General features: G+C 42.9%; 1 protein-coding gene across 3 annotated transcripts in view; it reads right to left on the bottom strand.

Moving 5' to 3' along the window:
- rerea (arginine-glutamic acid dipeptide (RE) repeats a) overlaps positions 1-19,933 on the bottom strand; it is a 160,116-nt gene that overhangs the window by 57,560 nt on the left and 82,623 nt on the right. For all 3 annotated transcript variants that reach the window (XM_058409149.1, XM_058409150.1, XM_058409148.1), the window contains exons 2-3: positions 15,781-16,237; positions 4,491-4,561 (exon numbers count right to left, since the gene is read on the bottom strand). In XM_058409149.1, coding sequence (XP_058265132.1) covers positions 4,491-4,561; positions 15,781-16,093 — 384 coding nt within the window. In that variant the 5' untranslated portion in view covers positions 16,094-16,237. The remainder of the gene's footprint in view (positions 1-4,490; positions 4,562-15,780; positions 16,238-19,933) is intronic.

Here is a 19,933-nt window from a genome sequence, read left to right as displayed (position 1 = left end):
TAGAGACATCTATATTGAGTATGTATACGTCTGTGTGTGTGTGTGTGTGTGTGTGTGTGTGTGTGTGTGTGTGTGTGTGTGTGTGTGTATATATATATATATATATATATATATATATATGTATATTAGAGACATTACTGTAACGTGTTGGCATAGCAACAAATTCAGAACAAGCTGATTTATTATTCGTTTCCAAAATCCACCATTTTTAGCACTTTAATTAATAATTGTAGCAATTATAATAATAGTATAATAATATAATGACAGTTAATAATTATAATTGTTTTCCTACTGCTTCTCTTTTTTTCTTGTCATTTTGCAACCAAAACCTCACTTGATATTGCTGCAAAAAATATATATTTTCTTTCGGTACCTCTAGAGTTAAAAAGGTACTTAATAAAAGGAAAGTATAATCGTTACACCTGGACCAAATGCGATGCAGGAGAAAGTAAAAGTAAGGAAGAGGAAAAAGTTGAGAAGTGCCCACAAGGCATGAGAGGAATCCTCATCCTCATTCTTCAGTGCTTGCAAATTGATAGCAGCGGCTGGCTTGTTTTTAGCCTACCAGTGCTAATTGGATTCCCAGGTCGTTAGATAAAGTGCCCAGAGTGACGTCGCTACAACCTACTGACTGCGAGTCGGAACCACTCTTCCTCTCTAATCCTGACCAGTAAAGATAAAGCTCCAAAAACTCTGATCATCATGTAAAACTGAAGCCTCTGCGTTTAAGCCGTTATAAATATGGCCGCTGACACGGAGCATGATGTGTGGCTAATATGAAAGGATAAAGCAGGCCCCGGGGAGCTGTGATCGTTACACATATAATGAATGTGTTAATATGGAGGAAAAAACACTGTGTAAATCTGCAGTGCAGGAACGTGCCAATATCCTCGGCTCGCCGTTCCAGCCTCTGCTGTTCGAAATTCAGAAAAAAAAAAAACACTTTTGATGCTCAGCGCTGTAAATCAATTATTGCGCTAAAAGCGTATCGAGATGGAACGGGCTGACTGAGATGAGGTGAAAAATAAAGGATCGACCGGCAAGCTTTTCTTTCTAAAGACAGATGCGAGTGTCCTAATTAAGATGGGATGTGACTAGAGGTGAAACTTGTTCATCACCTCTCCATGGGTTTCTACATAGGATGAACTTCGGTATTCAAGTAGACGGAAAAAAAGAGAATAAATAATTACTCGATATTTAAAATAAACAGGCTGCTCTGTTCAACAGGAGAATTAGACTCCTCTTTTTTAGGCTTAGTGAATAATTCTAGGCAGCTGACTGAATAAACACAGTATTTGAATGCATTTGAATATTAATAAGCTTTTAATACTTTTATCCCAGCACAGACAAAGTGATCAGCGCTAGCCCTACATTATGAGTTTGGATTGCATAAACAAATAATAAACTGTGAAGAAACTGTGTCAGTTTCAAAGAAGGAGGCTAAATAATCGTTAGCAGAAACTAATTTTCAGATTCGTTTTATTTACTTATGTTTTTTTTACTGATCTTTACCTTTACACATTTTCATCAAACTCATTTGTGGTGATAACACCAGACTTGTTTTCTATCCACTATATGCATGCTGTGCATTTCTTTTCTGATCGTCACTGTAGTAAAGAGTGATTTCTTTCAGCACAGACCAGACCGGTCTCTCTCCTCCAATCACCTGCTGCCACATGACTGGCTGACTGCATGACTGTATACCGGAGTTCCTAATAAAGTGGTCTGTCAGGATATATCCAATTCTATGGCATATAAATCACCTCACTATGCAACACACTCTTGTATTTTTTTCCCCAAGATTTATTCAGTTTTTCCATTTTCAGAGTAAAGTATTGGCACCCTCTGCTAGTTTTGGTCTCTCGTCACCATTTCTACAGGCAAACAAATGTGCCATGTCTCTCTTTGAGGCAAGTGACCGCGCTGCACTATGGATTCACATTCTAATGTTTAACCTATGGCCTTCATTCTAATGTTTAACCTATGGCCTTCATTCTAATGTTTAACCTATGGTGCTCATTTTAAGCACATTTTACTCAGTGTAGGTGATCACATCACAGCTTGGTAAGACTACTCGTGCTCATCACTAGGGCTGTTGCTCTATCACAGTCTCGTGGTTAATCTTGGTGAATGATCAGACACTTAACTCATCACTCATTTTCTCAAAATACTGATTTCTGTCTCGTTTCCCAGTCAACTTCCGGTTCTCAGTGCCTTTTTTGTCCCACCACAACCTCACAAAAACATCCACTTTGTCCCTCTCCTGTAAATTCCCCCTAGGATCAACCCTTAACTCGTACCACAGCAACCTCTGTGTCCCTGTGCTGTAGGTACGACTGCATTGAACACCCTTTGGCTGTGTAATCTGCTGCTGCTGTAAATGTTATTTTGCGGCCACTCCTAGCGTGTTTATAACTATACACAACAGCTAATAAATACACATGGCCTTGCTTCTTATAACCAGCACTACAACAATGTAATATAGATCTCTACAGCAACTTTCAAAGAAAGAATTGAATTTTATCACCAGCTCGTGTGTTATAGAGGGTATATGAATATAGTGGAACCATGCTATTTTTAGAATAGGACCATGAACATTTGAAAGTGTAACACCTCTAACTCATCACTAGTTTCACCTTTGCTCTTGTGCGGATGCATTCATCACCTTCACAGAAGGGCTGAATGTTTCTAAAGATTTTCATAGAGTTGGGAAAGTGCTGGCAGTGCATTTACCCGGCCAGAATGCACACTGCAGGCAGAGCTCCAATCCGCTCCAGACAACAATGCAGATGGGCCTCCGTTAATTACACACACAGAGAAAGGGAGGCGAGCTGGTGGACTGAGAAAGAGGCTAATATATCAAATGTTTTCTCTCCTGATCGCCAATGATGCACAAAGACCTCCTGATTTGCACTTAATCAAGGTGAAGATAGTCACAAAACATGCGGTTATTATTGGCAAGAGTGAATTTGTGTCGCCCTCAGCACTCTTCTTGGCAATCCGATTAAAGGCTGCTCTGATGTCCGGGCCCCCGGTGCGCCAGCTCCCCCCTCTCTCTGGCCTCTTATCCCTTCGTGCTCTCCCAGCCCTCCCTCCATCATCACCTTAGTTGTTTTGTGCCATTAACAACGTCTCCCGGGACTGCTCTCGGCACTCTGCAGGACAGCGGGCGAGCCGGGAAAACTCTCAGCTAATTCTCTCCTACTGCTGATGGAAAAAAAGCCCATCAGAACAGCCATAATGTGCCTATTTGCTTGTGACAGAGCATTATCTCAGCAAAGCTCTAATCAAACCTGATTTGCCTCGTGCACGATCTGGAGCGTTGAGCAAGGGAAAGCATACAAACAACCGGACCACAGGAACAGGGAGAAATAAATCAGGAATTTCATTGCCCTAATAAACCAGATTGGATCTTGGAGGGTTTTGCTTTCCGGGTGACATGCCCTTTGAAGATGCGGGCGTTTAAAGTGGCTGATTAACAATCGACATAAAACGTGTCAGCAAAGAGCAATCTGAGCAGAATCGGTTAGAGCCTGAAATGACAGTGTGCTTCTGCATGCAGTTTTCTTTTAATTGCTCAATTACAGTGGTGCAGACCTACACTGGGGCAATAGTCATAACTAAGCATGCATTTTTAAAAATTGAGCACTGTGTAGATGCTGAGTGAGTGAGGGGAAAGGAAGGCTCAGTGCTCGCAAAACTGAACTGCTCTTACGTACACGTCTCTCTTCATGCTCACAAACGCGTGTTTGTGTGTGTGTGCAATTCCTGGCACCTTACGCTCATTTTTAATCACTACTCTTGCTGTTATACACACTCAGGCCAGCTACATCACCTCTCTCTATTAAAGATATTGTTTAAACACCATGAGCTGTTTTGTCAGGCTGCTTTATTGCAGGAAGCTGCTGTAGTTCTTTGCAGTCTACTTTACTTTGCCATCATTAAATATGTAATAAGTCCAGATCGCTGACATTTCATCTCGTCTCTTTATTAGAACGACAACATACACTAGGCTGACGTCAGATTATACCACATGCTACTGGGTGTAGGTATGGAAACTTTATTGTCGCATGAATGTCAATTCATTTTTTTCCCCCCAATCACTTCGATATGCCATTTGGAGCAAATTAGACGTATTAATAGGTACACTGCCACCAAAAAAAAATATCTTAACTTATATAAAACCGATAATGACTCCATTCAAAATCCACCTTATAATAAAAAAGAAAGGTAGAAATCAGCCTTCCTGTGCCTCTGAGACAAGACCACAAGCCAAGACAGTATCAGGTTTCAGAATCCTGCATGTAATTAGAAGTACAGCTTCTTTATAATATGCTCAAAAGCAACTTTTGTTAGGCCTGTGAATGCAGGCAATCACCCATCCATCCGCATCAAAGGTCGTTTGATGTAGCTTTTTATGACTTTACTAAAACAAAGGCAGGAGGGAGATAAGGCCGGGCATGAGGAAGGAAAAGGGCACCACCACTCACCAGCTTAAAGTCCTGAATGCTACAGATGAAGTAGGGCGTGTTGGGCCGCCGGCTCTCTATGTACACACAATCTGTGAGATGGAGAGAGAGAGAGAGAGAGAGAGAGAGAGAGAGAACATTAGCTAGATCACCTCTACAGCATTGTCTGTGTTACATTATTTTCCCATCAAAATATTTCACTCTGTAAAATTCATCAGGAATGTGAGTAATAGGATTAAAGGGCTTTTGGGAGTGGGACAAGCCTGTCTGTCTCCAGAACAAACACCAAGACTCCAAGAGAGAAGGCCGGTATTGTTCCAACACGATTACGTGTCAGTGGGGGTGTGTGTGTGTGTGCATACACATATGGGCATGTTTTTATATCTTGGTGGGCTGCCTACAAGGATATCTACATCAGACAGTTTAAAAAAAGAATCAATAAATAAATAGCCAGAAGGTTTTCAGTTCAATTTAATATCAATGGAAGGTCCTAACAATGACAACAGTGAGACAATTGTGTGTGTAAGACAAACATAAAGAGCACAAAAGACAATGAAACCTTCCTACACTCGGTCTCCTAACTGTTTTAGAGCTGAACAGAACTCCACCCTGCCTGTGACTCCTAATTTTAACACTGTCAAATGACAAACTGGCTTCAGATCTCCGCCGAGGCCTGACCTGGCCTGTGTGCTTCAAGTGAATGTGACTGTTGGTGGCTGGGTCATGAACTCTCATCTCCTTAACAAAAACATTCACAAGGCACAGCAGACAAACAGACAGCAACCGTGCTCTTGCAGCCACTCACTTAACTCTCACACTCTCTCTCACTTACTCTCTCACACACACACATGCACCAACTTCCTTCCTCTGTGGTTGAGCTGCCAAAGGAAGATGAGACGATCGTTGCATTGTTTTTTTCCCAGCTCTGAAAGTGTACCTTAACCACTCTTTCGGAATGAGACATGCTGCATGTTTAGCAAGATGATGCACAGAAACCTGGACATTACTCACAGAGCCCGCGTTCCTATTTTTCTTATTTACGCAGGAGAGCTTTTATAGAGTTTGAATGTGGCGAGGACATAAAGCAGGGTGTATTCGGAGGCAGACAGGAGGTAGATTCTCTCCCTCAGACTGTGAGGTGCCAGCCAGGCTCCGGCTCCTCCACAGCTCCATTCAGAAACACTCTCATTACATTACCCTGCTATTTCACACGCTGCACACCTTTTTTTAGCCTGGCACTGCTCACATTATTTATGCTAGCTAGACATGTTTTAACTAGTTCTCCTCAGTAGCACTCGAGCTGAGAGTGGGAGATGGCGTTAAGGGAGTGGGATTGTGGTGCCTGAGATGTAGCAGGGGCTGGAGTCTAATCGCAGGATTTAGTTGTGTGGGATAAAGGAGGTAGTGGAGAGGTGGGGGGTTTTTGGAGAGGCGTTTGTCGACTAATAGTCAGTAGACCTCCCAGAACGAGGGGCGAATGGGTGCAAAGCTGCCAAGCACACAGCAAAGCTCCATTTTTCTTCTCTCTCTCTCTCTCGCTCTCTCTCTCTAGACTACCTGACTCCAGCCATAAACCATAGGCTACTTGTTAATAAATGAAACCAACAATAAACAAGTGTGGAGACGAGTCAAGATATAACTGATTACTGTGAAAATCTACCATCATCTTTCATTTGATTTCTCACTTTTTTTTTCCCCTTATCTACAAATAACAAAATCCCTCTCTGCCTTTAAATACGTATCATGAAAATGAACAATATTTATTATATATTAGATATAATTTATCTCTTATGTGAAAACTAAAGCATGGCCTCCACCATGTGATTCTCAGCGCCTAGGCAGAGATCTTTCACCATAATCTGCACTGAAATGACATCTTTAAAGAGAACTAGAGCATCTCCGTGATAAAACTGGTTTCATTTTCAATATTCAGACACATTTAAACACTGTGGTATTCAGTATAGAGTTACAGATTTGAACAATGTGACCACAGACAGTGAAACACACCAGCTGCATTCTAGTCTCGCTGGAAATTCACCATGATTCCCATTAAGTTAGATCACCTGTCCTCTTGAAGGAAAATGTACATCTCTGCACATAACCCAAATGCCTACACAGCTCTCTTATATGGTGTTCTATTAATCCACTGAACAACAGGAATTGAAATGGTTATTAATTATAAAGATATGAAATCGGTTCATTGACCTTAACTACAGGTTAATAACAGGGCGATAATTCCTACAGGGTGATTAATTGTTTTGGTTTGCTTGACCAACAGTGGCAAATCAGCCCAAGCATACACCTCGAACTTCTTGAGTATAAACAATAAGGTGCACAAAAATAAATAATCAAAAGGGGAAATGACCAAAACCAGGTAGAAAATGTACAACAGGCTCTGGAGCAGAATTCAAACCTCTGAAAAGTTGTCCAAAGAACATTCTGATGTAAAGAGAATGCAAATCAAAAATGCAAACACAGCCACTCAGGCATGGCTTCATCCAAAAACACACTACCCACGTAAACAGGATGAGTGGAGACTATCAGCTGGAAATCATCTAACCACTGCTAAACAGTATCTCAACACTGGACCATATGAGATTAGCACAAGAGGCTACTAACACATTATTTTAAAAACATATTTTAAAAAAAAAAAAAAATCAACCAATCGTAATGCCAGAATGGCGTGTTGTGGCATATTTAATGATGATATTGTTATTATATCACCATATCACCCAGTTCTACATGCACAAATCACACTTTCATCTTTTCGGAATCAGGAAGACGCAGGTGTGTGTGGAAAGATGAAATTGAGCAAGACTAAGTGCAGAGTAAAACTGTCATATAACTCTCCTGCTATAAGAAACAGTCGCCGCGTGGTTAAACATGCTGAGAGAAAATAAAAAGGCTAGTCAGACTTGAATAATATCCTCTTTTCACCCGACGTGTACACACCGCAGCTCGGTGTCGAAACACCGGCCAACTAACTTTTTTTATCCAGGGTTCAGTCGGAGAAACTTTGTTCGGAGAGGATAATGATCATATACTTTCTCCTAGTCTTAACTAGCTAATAATCTCACCACATGTTAATGCAATAACATTTTTAAGCCAATTAAGTTTCCAGGCAACCAAAACACAGGTCTGGAGCTTTTATTTGCCTGGAGGAACAGATAATGGATTTATCATTCGTCTGCCCCTGAAGCAGAACCTTTCTCTTTAAATGTACAGCCTTTCCATTCAGGTTCTGCAGCACTAATGCAACATTCCAGCCTCCTTGATACTGCGGCGTTCCTAACTGGCACCAGTAGCTCTGTGATCCTAATGGAGAACTATGTCAAGATGATGAAACGTAAAGAGGAAGGGCTAATCAGCATTCGAGGCACGGCACAGTTCACCACCCTGCTGTGATCGTATCTTTATTCAATCAGGAAACACTGAGTGCTGAATCCCTGATTCATAAAGCATGCAGAGAAGTGTGATGAATTACCGGGTACCAAGGTCACAGAGGCTCCGCTATCTTGTCTCCAGCTCCTTCAGTAATGTGTAACTAACGTGTGTGATGGGTCAGACAGAACTTGTATCGCTGGCACCACTGAGATCAACCTTTAGCCAACAGCCAGAGCAGATACACAAGAACAGGAGCTCCTGAACACAGTAAACAGCTCATTTGAATAGAGCTGCCGAGGGACCTGCATGGAGGCAGCGTTTACCCAAACACTCCACATCCCAGAGGTGAATTAATGTAGCGTGGGCCGTAGGAGGCTAAAAGCTATCACTAACAAAAACGTGGCAGTTCCATTCCACTGCTCTTGACGCCCGCGCATGCATCATCTTTAATTTATTTGTTTTCGTCTGTGCCATTATTGATCTTGTTGCGTTTATCTGTTCAGCACAGCAGGCGGAATAAAGATATTTAATAGGCTTGGCACTGGGCATGCTGTTCGTTTGGGAAGATGGGGTTATCAAAAAAAAAAATAAAAAAATACACCTAGGCCATCACGGCTTGTTATCATTCAGCTTTCTGGTTGTCAGCGTGGATAGATGAATGAGTGACGTGTGGCTCCCACGGACATAAATGAAAAGCTCGGCTGGCGCTGTGGCTGAACTGTGGGGCCCCACACACACCCTTCGTCTTACAGGGAGGAGGAGGAAGAGCGGGGGAGGGTAGTTTGGAGAACAAAAGAGACAAATCTAAAGATGAGACGACATGTCTTTGAAAGGCCCATGCCACGTCAAGGGGGATTTACCTCAGAGAATTGAGGCTTAGGGACCCTTAACCCGGGCAGTAGTTTCATTTAGAGGAGATGGATTCTGTCCAGACTGAAAGCTCGTGAACAAGCGCTGAGGGGTGAAAGCAAAAGAGCGAGCGGATTTCTTGCCAGCGGATTTCCCCCACCAAACAACGTTAAAACGTTCACAAAATCGGCACAGCCATCCTGATTGCCCCCCCTGTTTGCCGTGAACTGCTAATTTGCCTTGCGCTCTCCGAGAGCAGACCTCAATCTGTTCAGCCGCGTTCCAGCCATTTTGTGCTTTTCCAGAGCTCAAGCAGGCAGAGCCAGAGAGAAGCAGAGGAGGGGTTGCAGTGGGGGGTGGGAGGGGATGTGAGCTCTTCCAGGGTTTTTGTAGACTTCCCAAAGCCTCCCTGAGGCTACAGGTCCCACCTCTCTCTCCCCCTCTTCTCTCGAGCTCAGGGGGCTTTGCAAACACCACACACCCTTTATCGACTGCTCGGCTCGAGCGGCGCTGGCCTCGTCCTTCGATAGACTGAGATTTATCGAGCTGGAGACAATCACAAATGCATGCAAGGGCAATAAAAAGGCATGTGGGGGGGGGGGGGGGGGGGAGTAAACCTTAAACATGATCACTTTGTTATGACTATGTCTAAATACATCTCTTCTGCATCTGAGTGGGAGGAATCACATGGTGCTCCTGCTATACAGTCCATGTCTCGCTGTCAGTGAAGCCAGGCTAATTTAAAACACACCTGATGAAAAAGGAAGCTTGATCTTCAGATGTGTTGTTGTGTTGAACAGGTGGTGCTGATGCAGGAAGGATTTGCTATGACTCTTTTTTGGAGGAAAAAAAAAACCCAAAACAACTAGAGCATAAACATCCAAATGCTGGATAAAGATCAAATAGATGTTCTGTTATTTCTTCCCGTCCTGTAAAAAAAAAAAAAAAAAAAATGCAATGTTTTAAAGTGAAAAAATAAAAAAAAATAAAAAAGACTTTTGGATTTATAGTGTGGAAACATAAGCGGCAAAAGGTCTTAATGAAAACTTGGATGTTCGCCCGTTTCTTTGATATAGTGGCTGGTGTGAGTCTGGTGTTGATTATTAATCAGACAAAATCTGCATTGTTATCCGTTTCCAGGATCTTTATGCTTTTAAGAACTGCCTATCGGGTCAGAAATCTATCACTTCAACGAGCAAAACAGTAAAATACACGCATCATTATCGAATCCAGTACAGATATCGATACAGAATTGAGCATTAATCAATCTACTGAGCCATGGAACGATATATTTAGCTGCTCCCGGGTTTAAGAACTGGCCATTAAAAATGTACACGTGTGTGTTTGTGCACTTACGCTGCTGAGCTCATTCTGTATCACATCGGCGAGTTGATTTTAAATGAAGTGCATTAGCAGGCTACGTTACTTAACTTGGATTGACTAGGGTTGCAGGGTCACTTTAGAAAACACACCTGTAAGTAAAGTACCTATTTGTTTTCACTGCGCCAGGATCTCGGGGTGTCAAGAACGGCGTATTGCGTAAGAGCTGTTATTTTCACTCACCTAATGATGTGTTTAGGCATTTTTTCTCACCTAGCCAGTGTTTGCTGCAGCTGTCTGCTGACTTTTATGTTTAAAATGTGTTATCAAGACGCTAGAGTTCTTCCTTTTCATATTTTGCACGGAGCACACAATATGCAGTCTGCTTTGCTTACGCTGCCAGCAGTCATTGCGTCTGAGTATGAGTAAGGTATGGGAATGTAAGCTGATTGGCACCAAATGAAAGATAGGGACTTGAGTGAGTGCACGTGAAATCTTTTCTCCTAACCACTGTGGGTGAAAATAGCAACAAGCATGCAAATAAGAGTGCTGAACAACACTTTCTGCCAACGACACATAAGCCTGGAGTTTCTAAACACTAAACATGCCTTTACTTCCACCGAAGCGTGCGGTAAAACAACACACCTGCGCTGTCAGGTTGGCCGGCTCGAAGAGGCTTGGCAGGCGGCAAACCTGCACTCTGCTGTTGCTCAAATTAAAGAAGCAGGAGGGATGCAATAATCGCTTTCACACTCCTCTCCTCCCACATGAACAACAAGCAGCAAACTGTCGGCCTGCTCCGCTTGTGTCATTTCCTGCAGCGAAGAGTGTCTCAGGCCACAGCTGAAACCCTGTGTTTGAGTGGAAACCCGGTCTGAACTGCCTAGCGTTCAATTTACACCGCCGCTCGCTTCTTCTGCTCTGCTGCTAAGGCCAGTGTGTGTGTGTGTCTGGGTTTTGGTTCTGAATGCATTCACACACACACACACACACACATCTTTGCCATGACTCCACTTCACCAGCCCCACACTCTTAACGCCAATCCTCTACTCAAGTCTCACACTACTGTGTGTATTTTCCCTTCACAGCTCGCATTGTTCCTTGAGATCTATCAAGCATCTATCAAAAAAAAAAAAAAAAGAAAACCAGTCGCTTCCCCCAGGTACGAACAGGAGCCCTCTGACGGGTTATCATGTAGCAGCTTTCTAATTTGTAATCTGCAGGTGGTTAGGATTTCACAAAAGCCTTCTCTGGGCTTGCAGTCATACTGAACTACGCTGGGGGATTTTTCTAAATAGATTGGCCTCCTTTTTTTCCCCTCTGCAATCCTATGGCCTGTATTTGAATTTCATGAGGAAGGCTGGGAAAAAAAAAATGGGGGTTTCTTGTCTTGTCGCATTGGAAACGCTTTAGCCAAAGCGATGTCAGGAAAGCTGTATAATACTAATACTTGAGATATGAATAGCAGTGAGAGAATCCCTTGTGCTCGCTGAATACCAATGAACACCCATGTAAAGGATATTGAGACATGTTATTCAATAGAATGGGTAAGCTAATATAGATATTTTTTTTTATAGAATTTTGCCTGCAAGTCATGCACACACAAAGGAAGGCTGTTCCCAGTCATACACAGGTGTGCTCAATAGCAGTCCTTCTTCCAAGCCTCGTCTGTTTTTATGAGGACAGCCAGGAGTATGAGTGTGTACACCCGAGAGCGCACATGCAGAGAAAAACGATGTGTGTGTGTGTGTGTGTGTATACGAGGTAACAACGCCGAGCTCGCTCTCCATGACTCATGCAGGTGGCCAGCAGCTCGTAATCGCACCTCGGTGAATTATACATGACCCACAAAACTCTGGATTTTCTTTCTTCGCTCTCGACAACGGCGTCTTGTTTGAGAAAAGCACGCGATTCGTTTCACTAATGCGCTCCGTGTTTGCTTGTGCCCAAAGGACTGTACATTCTCCACTCAGGAATGAGCTATGAAGTGGTCTTCCATCACCTTGTATAAAGCTAGCGTTACTGTCACCCTCTCTGCTGCGAAAGGGACAGAACGGGATTTCAGGCAAAATTCACTATTCAGATTTACCGTGGTGTTTGAGAAATATTTGACAGGCCCTCACGAAACTGCTATGCTGCGGTGTACTTCACAGCTCTGAGGTGACAAAATGTGCTGGAACAGCCATGTTTACTGTACTGGTGGCCAACAATAAAAAAAAAACCCATACATAATCCTGATATTGTTCTGTGTTGTACGATATGCATCACAAAATGCAAGTCTGCTAAAACAACAGTGGTGAATTATTAGTGGCTTCACTGATGCTTAATTGATTGACGATAAAAGATCTCAGTATCAGTATCATATCTATATATTTATAATATATTGTATATACATATTTATATATACTTGGGGTGAAGTATAAATGTATAAAGGTATAAAGAAAAACTCCAGTAGTTTTTCTCATATGAAAATTCTATATCTATGTTTTGGCCTGCCTTCCTCAGAGACTAAGCTTTATGAGAACACGTTCCCAAGTGAATACAATCAAAAACACACTTTTTTCGTCGTATTCTGGACGGAGAAGTCCAAGATATTCAAGAACAACAAAGTATTTTCAGTCATGCGAGGCGGTCTAGTCTAGCGGTATAGTGATGTAAACAATTTTAGAGATTTCAGTGTCAGAAAACATCGGCCAGAATAGACAGGGAGTGTTTTAAAATGGAAAAACTTTTTTCAGATCTATCTGGATTAATGTAGACATAGCCGTATTCTCTATCTACAGCTCCTGTGCTGTATCTGTGATTCACTCTACTGCCTCTACTTGGCTGTACTGTCAGCAATCTCGATTTCTTTGTACTGAGAAAACAGCAAAAAAACTACATGAAACATGCTTATAATGGACGTCTAAGGGCCTAACGTTTTAGCAGTTTTTTGCATGCCAACTTCCATGACTATTTAGTTATTGAAGATTAAATGAATGTAACATGTCCTTGTGCCGTTCCAGGAAAATAAAAATCTGCAACTCTTTACTGCATTAATACACCTAAGGTATGTGAAACCTCCATAAGAGATTTGGGTAGGAGTGTTACCGGTTGTAGGTATGAATTTGGAATCATCTTCACACTCCTTTAACTATATTACTTTTTCAAGCCACAGAGAGAGAAACTGTTTACAGATTTTTAGTAGTCTTTGCTGCTTAAAGAAATGAACAAACAATTGGAGCATTAAAATAAGCCTTCTGCTCTTGCAGATAGTTTACACTCCCTAAACATCCCTCTGAAATAGAATGCAGCTAATGTGATTAAAACAAAAAGTAAATGATGAATTTTATCATAAAAGAGCAAACGAAAAATAATGATAAAATGAGCTATTCAGTGTCTAACACTCAGACTATTCGAAAACCGACTCTGACTCATTCCTGTGCGAATTACAAGCTGAGCTGGGCAAAAAGCACGAGCAGACAAAAGGGTCGTGGTTATTAAGCGGGCAGCGAGGTGCTCCAGAGGCTCCTGGAGGTGGGAGGCATTTGGCCCTGCTGACAGCACTGTGGGCTTTGGGTGGCTGTGTAATTAGGTGACAGCTGTCCAGACACCCACAGGCGGCCAGGGGGAACACAGACATAGAGAGAATATTAGAGAGGGTGTTCTAAGGGCTACACGTGTCTCCAGAGACAGAGCACAAGCAAATGACACCAGCAGACCTATAGCTCAATGCAGCTAGCTCTGGAGTGGAACAACACTTTAAGCTGCAATGCTGATATACACAATGCTCACATCCTGTTCGGTAAACTCTTCAAAAGGCCAGTGGTGCAAGGACACTCGTGCAGCATTGCAAGCGAGACTGCAGATGTCCAGAGCGGACAGGATATGCACCGCGACCCTGGTCATTGATCTTGTGTGCGAGTGTGTGTGTGTGTGTGTGTATAATCTCCTTGCTGGATCCATAAGTCTCCTCGGTGTGGTGAATATCCGCAAAGCTACGCGTGGCCCGGACACAGGAGGACCACTCAGAGAGGCGATCGATTGTGCTGCCTGGCCTGCTCAGTCCTGCACATACAAATGCTCCAGAAGCTCCATACCACCCACCCCCTCTCTCTGACACACACACCTTCCATCTCTTTTTACAGAAGCAACATTAAATACTGCAACAACATAGCAGCAACCTAATCAATGCCCACTAAGCCAGAGAAAGGGGGAAAAAAACGGAGGTGACACTTAGATGTATACGCTTTCAGTGTTTTTAATATTATCTAGTGTCACACGCTTGTTAGTCTCCCTCTCGAGTAACAAAAGCAATTAATGCCACGTTTTGCCACATCCCCCCCCTCCCACAGTCTGCCTCTCTGCCTGCTTAATACGCTCTCCAAGGGTGGTCAGTTTTACATATTGTGTGCCACTAGACAACTATAAAAGGATTTAACATTTAGCTGTGCTTAATCCTGGCCAGGCTTTGTGCTTACTTAAGCCACCCAAATCTGATTGCAATGAGGCAGCACCAAATGACCACCGACTCTGTAGTTCAGAGCCTTGAACAATACGTGCTACTGTAACACAGCCGCGCACGGCAGCGACGTCGCGTCTCGGAAAGTGGTGATGTGGAGATGAAAGCAGCCCCTGAGCAGGAAATTGAGTGCAACTCATTTTCAGAAGCTGGTAGCTTCCAACAGACAATGCAACATTATAGGCACATTAGTTGTCATCCATAATGTGTGACATCATATCTTTGTATATATCCTGAACATGGTGTATTTATTATTCCTGCCTGTCTGTCAGCGAGATGAAGAGAACCTGCTATTGTCTAGGCTAGCAAACACAGAACTGACAGGGCGCGGCGTCAGTGTCAGAAACGAGGCTTCATTAGGGCAGACAGCGCTTTCAAGGACCTTCCACAGATAATGCCTCCGAGCATATTATGCTGAAAGTGTGTGTGTGTGTGTGTGGCGGTGGTATAATGTGGGAGCAGGAAAAAGGGCTGAAATTACACACTGGCTATGATTTTCACTGTCTTAACTTTAAATAACTATGCACTGCTAGTGCGCTTCTACTTGACCTTTTGTTGCTGCTAGGTAAATGAAAGACATGGCAGGGATGATTTAAGTCTACAGGCAGCGCGCGCACACACACACACACACACTTCACTGAAGCTTTGACATTTCCCCTTAGCTGTGCATGTACAAGCAATTTACAAACAGTAAGTGAAAGAGGCCGTGATTACAGACAGAGGTTATTGCTGCCAATTAAAGAAATACAGCGCATAATAAAGACCTATTTCACAATAACTAAAGGAAAGATGATGTGTGCGTTTCTGCATTTAAAAAAGCTAAGGCGAGAGGCATGTTGTGAAACAGCGTCACATGCGCCAGGCACACACAATATTGTTCTCTCATCGAGCGCATTAGAATAAATTCACATTACCATCGCTGGTAGCCAACACAAACGCATTCCTTTTCATCTACATTGTTAGTTATATGAGTGATGTCTACTGAGACAAGAGTTAGCCACTTGTGGTATGCTAATGCAAGGATATTAGTTATGTTAGCATAATATTATTGAACACATTCTTTCCCCATCGGGAGCCAAATCAAACGCGCACTCGGCTTTCTCTGAAACCAAATAGGAATGTATTTACTGGGACGACGAGCATGCCTTTGGAAAATGTTGGGTGTGTAATTAGGTGCTGTTTAGCAAATGAAGTCATAAGCACTGTGGAATTGTGGCCCTGACTCAAGTCAGAGCTAGACTTTAAAACGACTCTTACCGCCAGGCCTGTAGATGACGTCGTCCTCTGTGACGAAGGAGGTGATCTCACCAGTCTCTGTGCGCTCGTAGCGCGACTTCTTCTTCGGCAGCTTCTTCTTGCTTTTCTTAGTGGCTTCCTCGGGAGCGGCGGCGCCTCCGGCTGCCTCGTTCTCCTCGTCCTCGCTGTGTTCGCTCTCGGCATAGTTCTTGGCGCCGCCTTCCAGCGTGCAGCTGCGGCGTGGCCTCGAGCTCTCGCTCTCGCGCGCCTTCTCTCTCCGGTCACGCTCTCGGTCGCGCTCCCGCTCCTTGTCCTTCTCTTTGTCGGCGGTCATGATTCGCCACGTGCCTTCCTCTGTCCTCTCACGGCTGGGCCTCCGTGAAAGGTAGACTGTGAGCCTGGGCTTCAGTCTTCTGAATTTACCAATCAAATCCAGGGAAAATTCGGCCACACCAACAACCCCAGGGTTTCAGGAGCGCTACAGAGAGAAAAGAGAGAGGCTGTTTTAGACCTGAAATACTACACATCTTGAATCATCATTGACGAACATCGCACTCTTTGCTACCATGAGACTCTTATCATAGGTGAAAGCCACTAGAAGAAAAAAAAGGCTTATTAATAGACATGCAATCTTCAGAATCAATCAGAGGCACTAGACAGCGCAGCTGCTCAGAATAGAGAGGAACATCAATGGGCAATCTCCTCCACCGCAGCACTGCCTAGCCTCAGGAGAGCTCAGAGCAAAGCTATATCAAAAAGAACACAAACTTCAAGCTGCCTGCTCTATTCCCCAGTTCATTTTGCCAAACGCTGAGAGGCGGCCAATTGTTTTCCCAGTGACCTAAAGAGTGCTCCTGGCAGCACCGTCTTCAAACAACCTGCACTGAGCATCTTACAGGAGATCAGGTGCCCAGAGTTTCTCGATATCTCTGCGTTCATGGACTTCTCTGCCCCTACATCAAGCTTGGAAATGCTCTGAGGCAGGGTCTAAGCTGGACCAGCAGCCCTCGTGCACTTCAGGCTCAACGGCTTTTGGTCATGCGTGGGTCAGAACAAGCTGCGTCGGTCAGCCTGGTGGAGAGTTCAGCGCTGCAAATCAGAAGAGACAGGCATGGAGAACAGAACCTGGCTACAATCTCCAGGCAGAAAACGGCTTCGAACCAAATCCCGTTTTTACAAGCTTTACTGAAATGCTCACTGCTTCTTTCCCCCTTTTAAGTCAACACTCATAAAAATAAAGATCAATCATCTGAACAAAGAAAAAAAAACACTGAGGGAGAAAAAAAAGAAAAGAAGGAAAAACAAACCAGTGTACTGAACAGCTGTGCAGACCCGAGTGTACGCGCTGCTTTCTTTAGAGCAACAACTTCAATCTTGTCTGTCATAGCCTCTGAAGTCAGACTTCTAGCTCTATTTTAGTAGAGAGTCAGGCACTTATTGGCACTAAACATGGCCGAAATCCACCTGGTTTCGCAGAAAGAGGCCGTTTCCCTGACAGCACATACGACCTTTCTCACAGCCCATCAGCAAAGAGGCAAGGCGATCTTATTTACTCACCACTATCTCCAACCTCTTGAATAACTTTTGAAGATGAGATGCCATGACCTTTTTTTGTAATCCAGTAAGTCTATCTTGCTCCAAAAAAGCTTTAGACAGAGAACTGTGTACATAGAGAAACACAAAAAGCCAATCAGACTGCGACCTTCAAGTGGCTGAAGCTCACAGGCCAGAAAAGTGTGTAGAGATATCAGAGGTTCCTGTGCTCTTGTGAGGACGGGGATATGTGAATCCTCGAATGTTGCCAGGGATGAATCCAGAGAAGGAAAGAACTGGGTCGTTTGCCAAAATCAGATGAGCGTTACTGAGAAGGGGGTTTTTTTTTAAAGGAAAAAAAAAAAAGGCAGGAGAAATAGGTTTTGGCAGGCAGAGTGGCGCGGTTGACAACTCTGCTCGTCAACGGGCAGCCTGTCATTTCTACAGTAGACGCCGACTGACAGGGCAGCTGCTCTCCTCGTCATCCTCAACACAAACACTAGCGTCACGGCCGGATTAATCACCTAATGATGAGCTACCACACTGACCGCCGGCTGGCTGCTACACACACACACACACACCCCTACTGCAGGCTAACCACACAGCCTCCAACACATCAAGCGTGATCCAGTGAAAGCACAGTTTCGAATTTATTAGAGGAGACTTTAGACACTTCAGACACCACGGCTGTATCCTAACGCAGACTGAACCACATACGTGCAGCATTACAAAACAGCATGGCCGTTTTACATCCAAACAACATGGTTCAAAAACAGCCGTGTGAACTCAGGATGATGATTCAGGATCAAATGTGTGTAAATATAGTGCGTGTTTTGTACTGAATATCCTGACGATGCTTTTTATATAAGCATATCACTCAAGGGATACACCTGCACCAAATCCACTGACCACCACGGTCAAAAATGAACAATAAAATAAAATTGTGTGTGTGGGGGGGCTGTTTATTTAAAACTCGCAAGTTACTGGGGGTTATATGCTGTTTATTAATATTTCTGTAGTACTTATTTAGGTAAATATACTAAGTAAAGTACTTCTTAAGCACTTTTTACTATGAATGTTGGCTAAAACAGCAAACCAACAGCATTAGGAAGACTTCCACTAATCTTCGTCCCATCGTAACACCTTTATTGTTAGTCCGAGTTGTAAATCCGTTTTATTGGAGCTGCGCATTTTAAACCTTTACTTTCGTTATTTAACAACCGTTCTTAGGTTTCCATTACACCAAGCTGAAGTAACGTCTCTTCTATTCTTCCTGTCGGTGATCACATATGCACTGGACAGATTTGGTATTGAGATGGCGGCTTACTCTTTTAAGTAAAATTTATAGTTAAGATTAATTTATAGTTAAGATTAAGATTCGGGTAGAAAAGCCCGGTTTAAAATAAAATAAAAAATATTTTAAATAAAAATAAGACAATAGATTATGTAATATGCTTTAAAAAAAATTATATATATATATTTTTTTTTATTATAAATGTGATAAAATATTGCTTTATAAAATTTTAAATGAGTTTGAATACACCTGTATACATTCACTAACCATATAAAAAAAAGTTGACTAAATAAATAATAAAATAAAATCTATTTTGTTCATGTTTTAGCTGGAACTGTCAAACACCAGGCCCCGTGAGTACAATTTCTGTAGCTTTGATCCACACTGCAGTTATAAATCTGTATAAAGTTTCAGCATCAGGACACTGAAACGTAAGACTACATGTACGCAATATTCTCTCAGTCAAATACACTTCATTAAAATTAAAAGCACACCAGGTTTGGACAGCACAACTTGTTAGTTATTTAAAATCCAGTTGGATTAATGCACGTTTAGAATGATCTGAAGGTCGGCAAAGAGATTAGCATATATTTTACTTACTAACACGGTGCCGGAACGCATCGAATCAAATGTTATACCAGACACATTGTACATCAAGCACATAATCTCGGTACCAAATAATAAACAGGAATGACCACCGCGCGTGATCGTGAAGTTTGATTCTTACTCAGTTCAAGAACAGACGCTGAATGCTTCAGGCTCATGTGCTGTTTAGATTATGGCTATATACTGCAGAATACAATATAAATATTGTATCTGATATTATTAAAAACGCAGCACATGGATGAAATAAAGCAGAGCGAACACACACATACACACACACACACACAGCTATCATTAGCTATTAGACTGAAAAACAAAAAGAGGACTCCTGCAGGTCTGAGGTTTGGAAAGAAAGCCATGAGCTGGAATGTAAGTGAGGAGAATTGGTAGTGAAAAGCAGCGGAGCATCTCCATCAGCACATCGGTTATAAACAACAGTTTGACGTTTCGTGCTAAAGCGGTAGGGACCCAAACTGCATATTTACTCCTGGAGAATTTGTCCCGAGGTTAAATCTAATCGATGACCCTCGTTCTATCCCGACTACAAAACGACACACTGGTTCCTTGTGCAGCCCAAATTTTGACCAGGGCCAATTACGCAGTTATCAGTGTGCTCTTACGCAGAGCTCGCAGATGAATAACATGCTGAGGGGCAGGTGAGGCCTGAAGCCATTACCCATCAATCAGTAGAGCAGGACCCTTTGAAAGATAGCAGCTGTCTTAATGGAAAAGGGAGGAAGGGAA

This window comes from Hemibagrus wyckioides, linkage group LG15 (assembly GCF_019097595.1).
Source record: "Hemibagrus wyckioides isolate EC202008001 linkage group LG15, SWU_Hwy_1.0, whole genome shotgun sequence".
Taxonomy (NCBI): Eukaryota; Metazoa; Chordata; class Actinopteri; order Siluriformes; family Bagridae; genus Hemibagrus; species Hemibagrus wyckioides.
The sequence above is the reverse complement of the archived record's forward strand: the minus strand, read 5'-3'. Positions and strand labels throughout refer to the sequence as shown.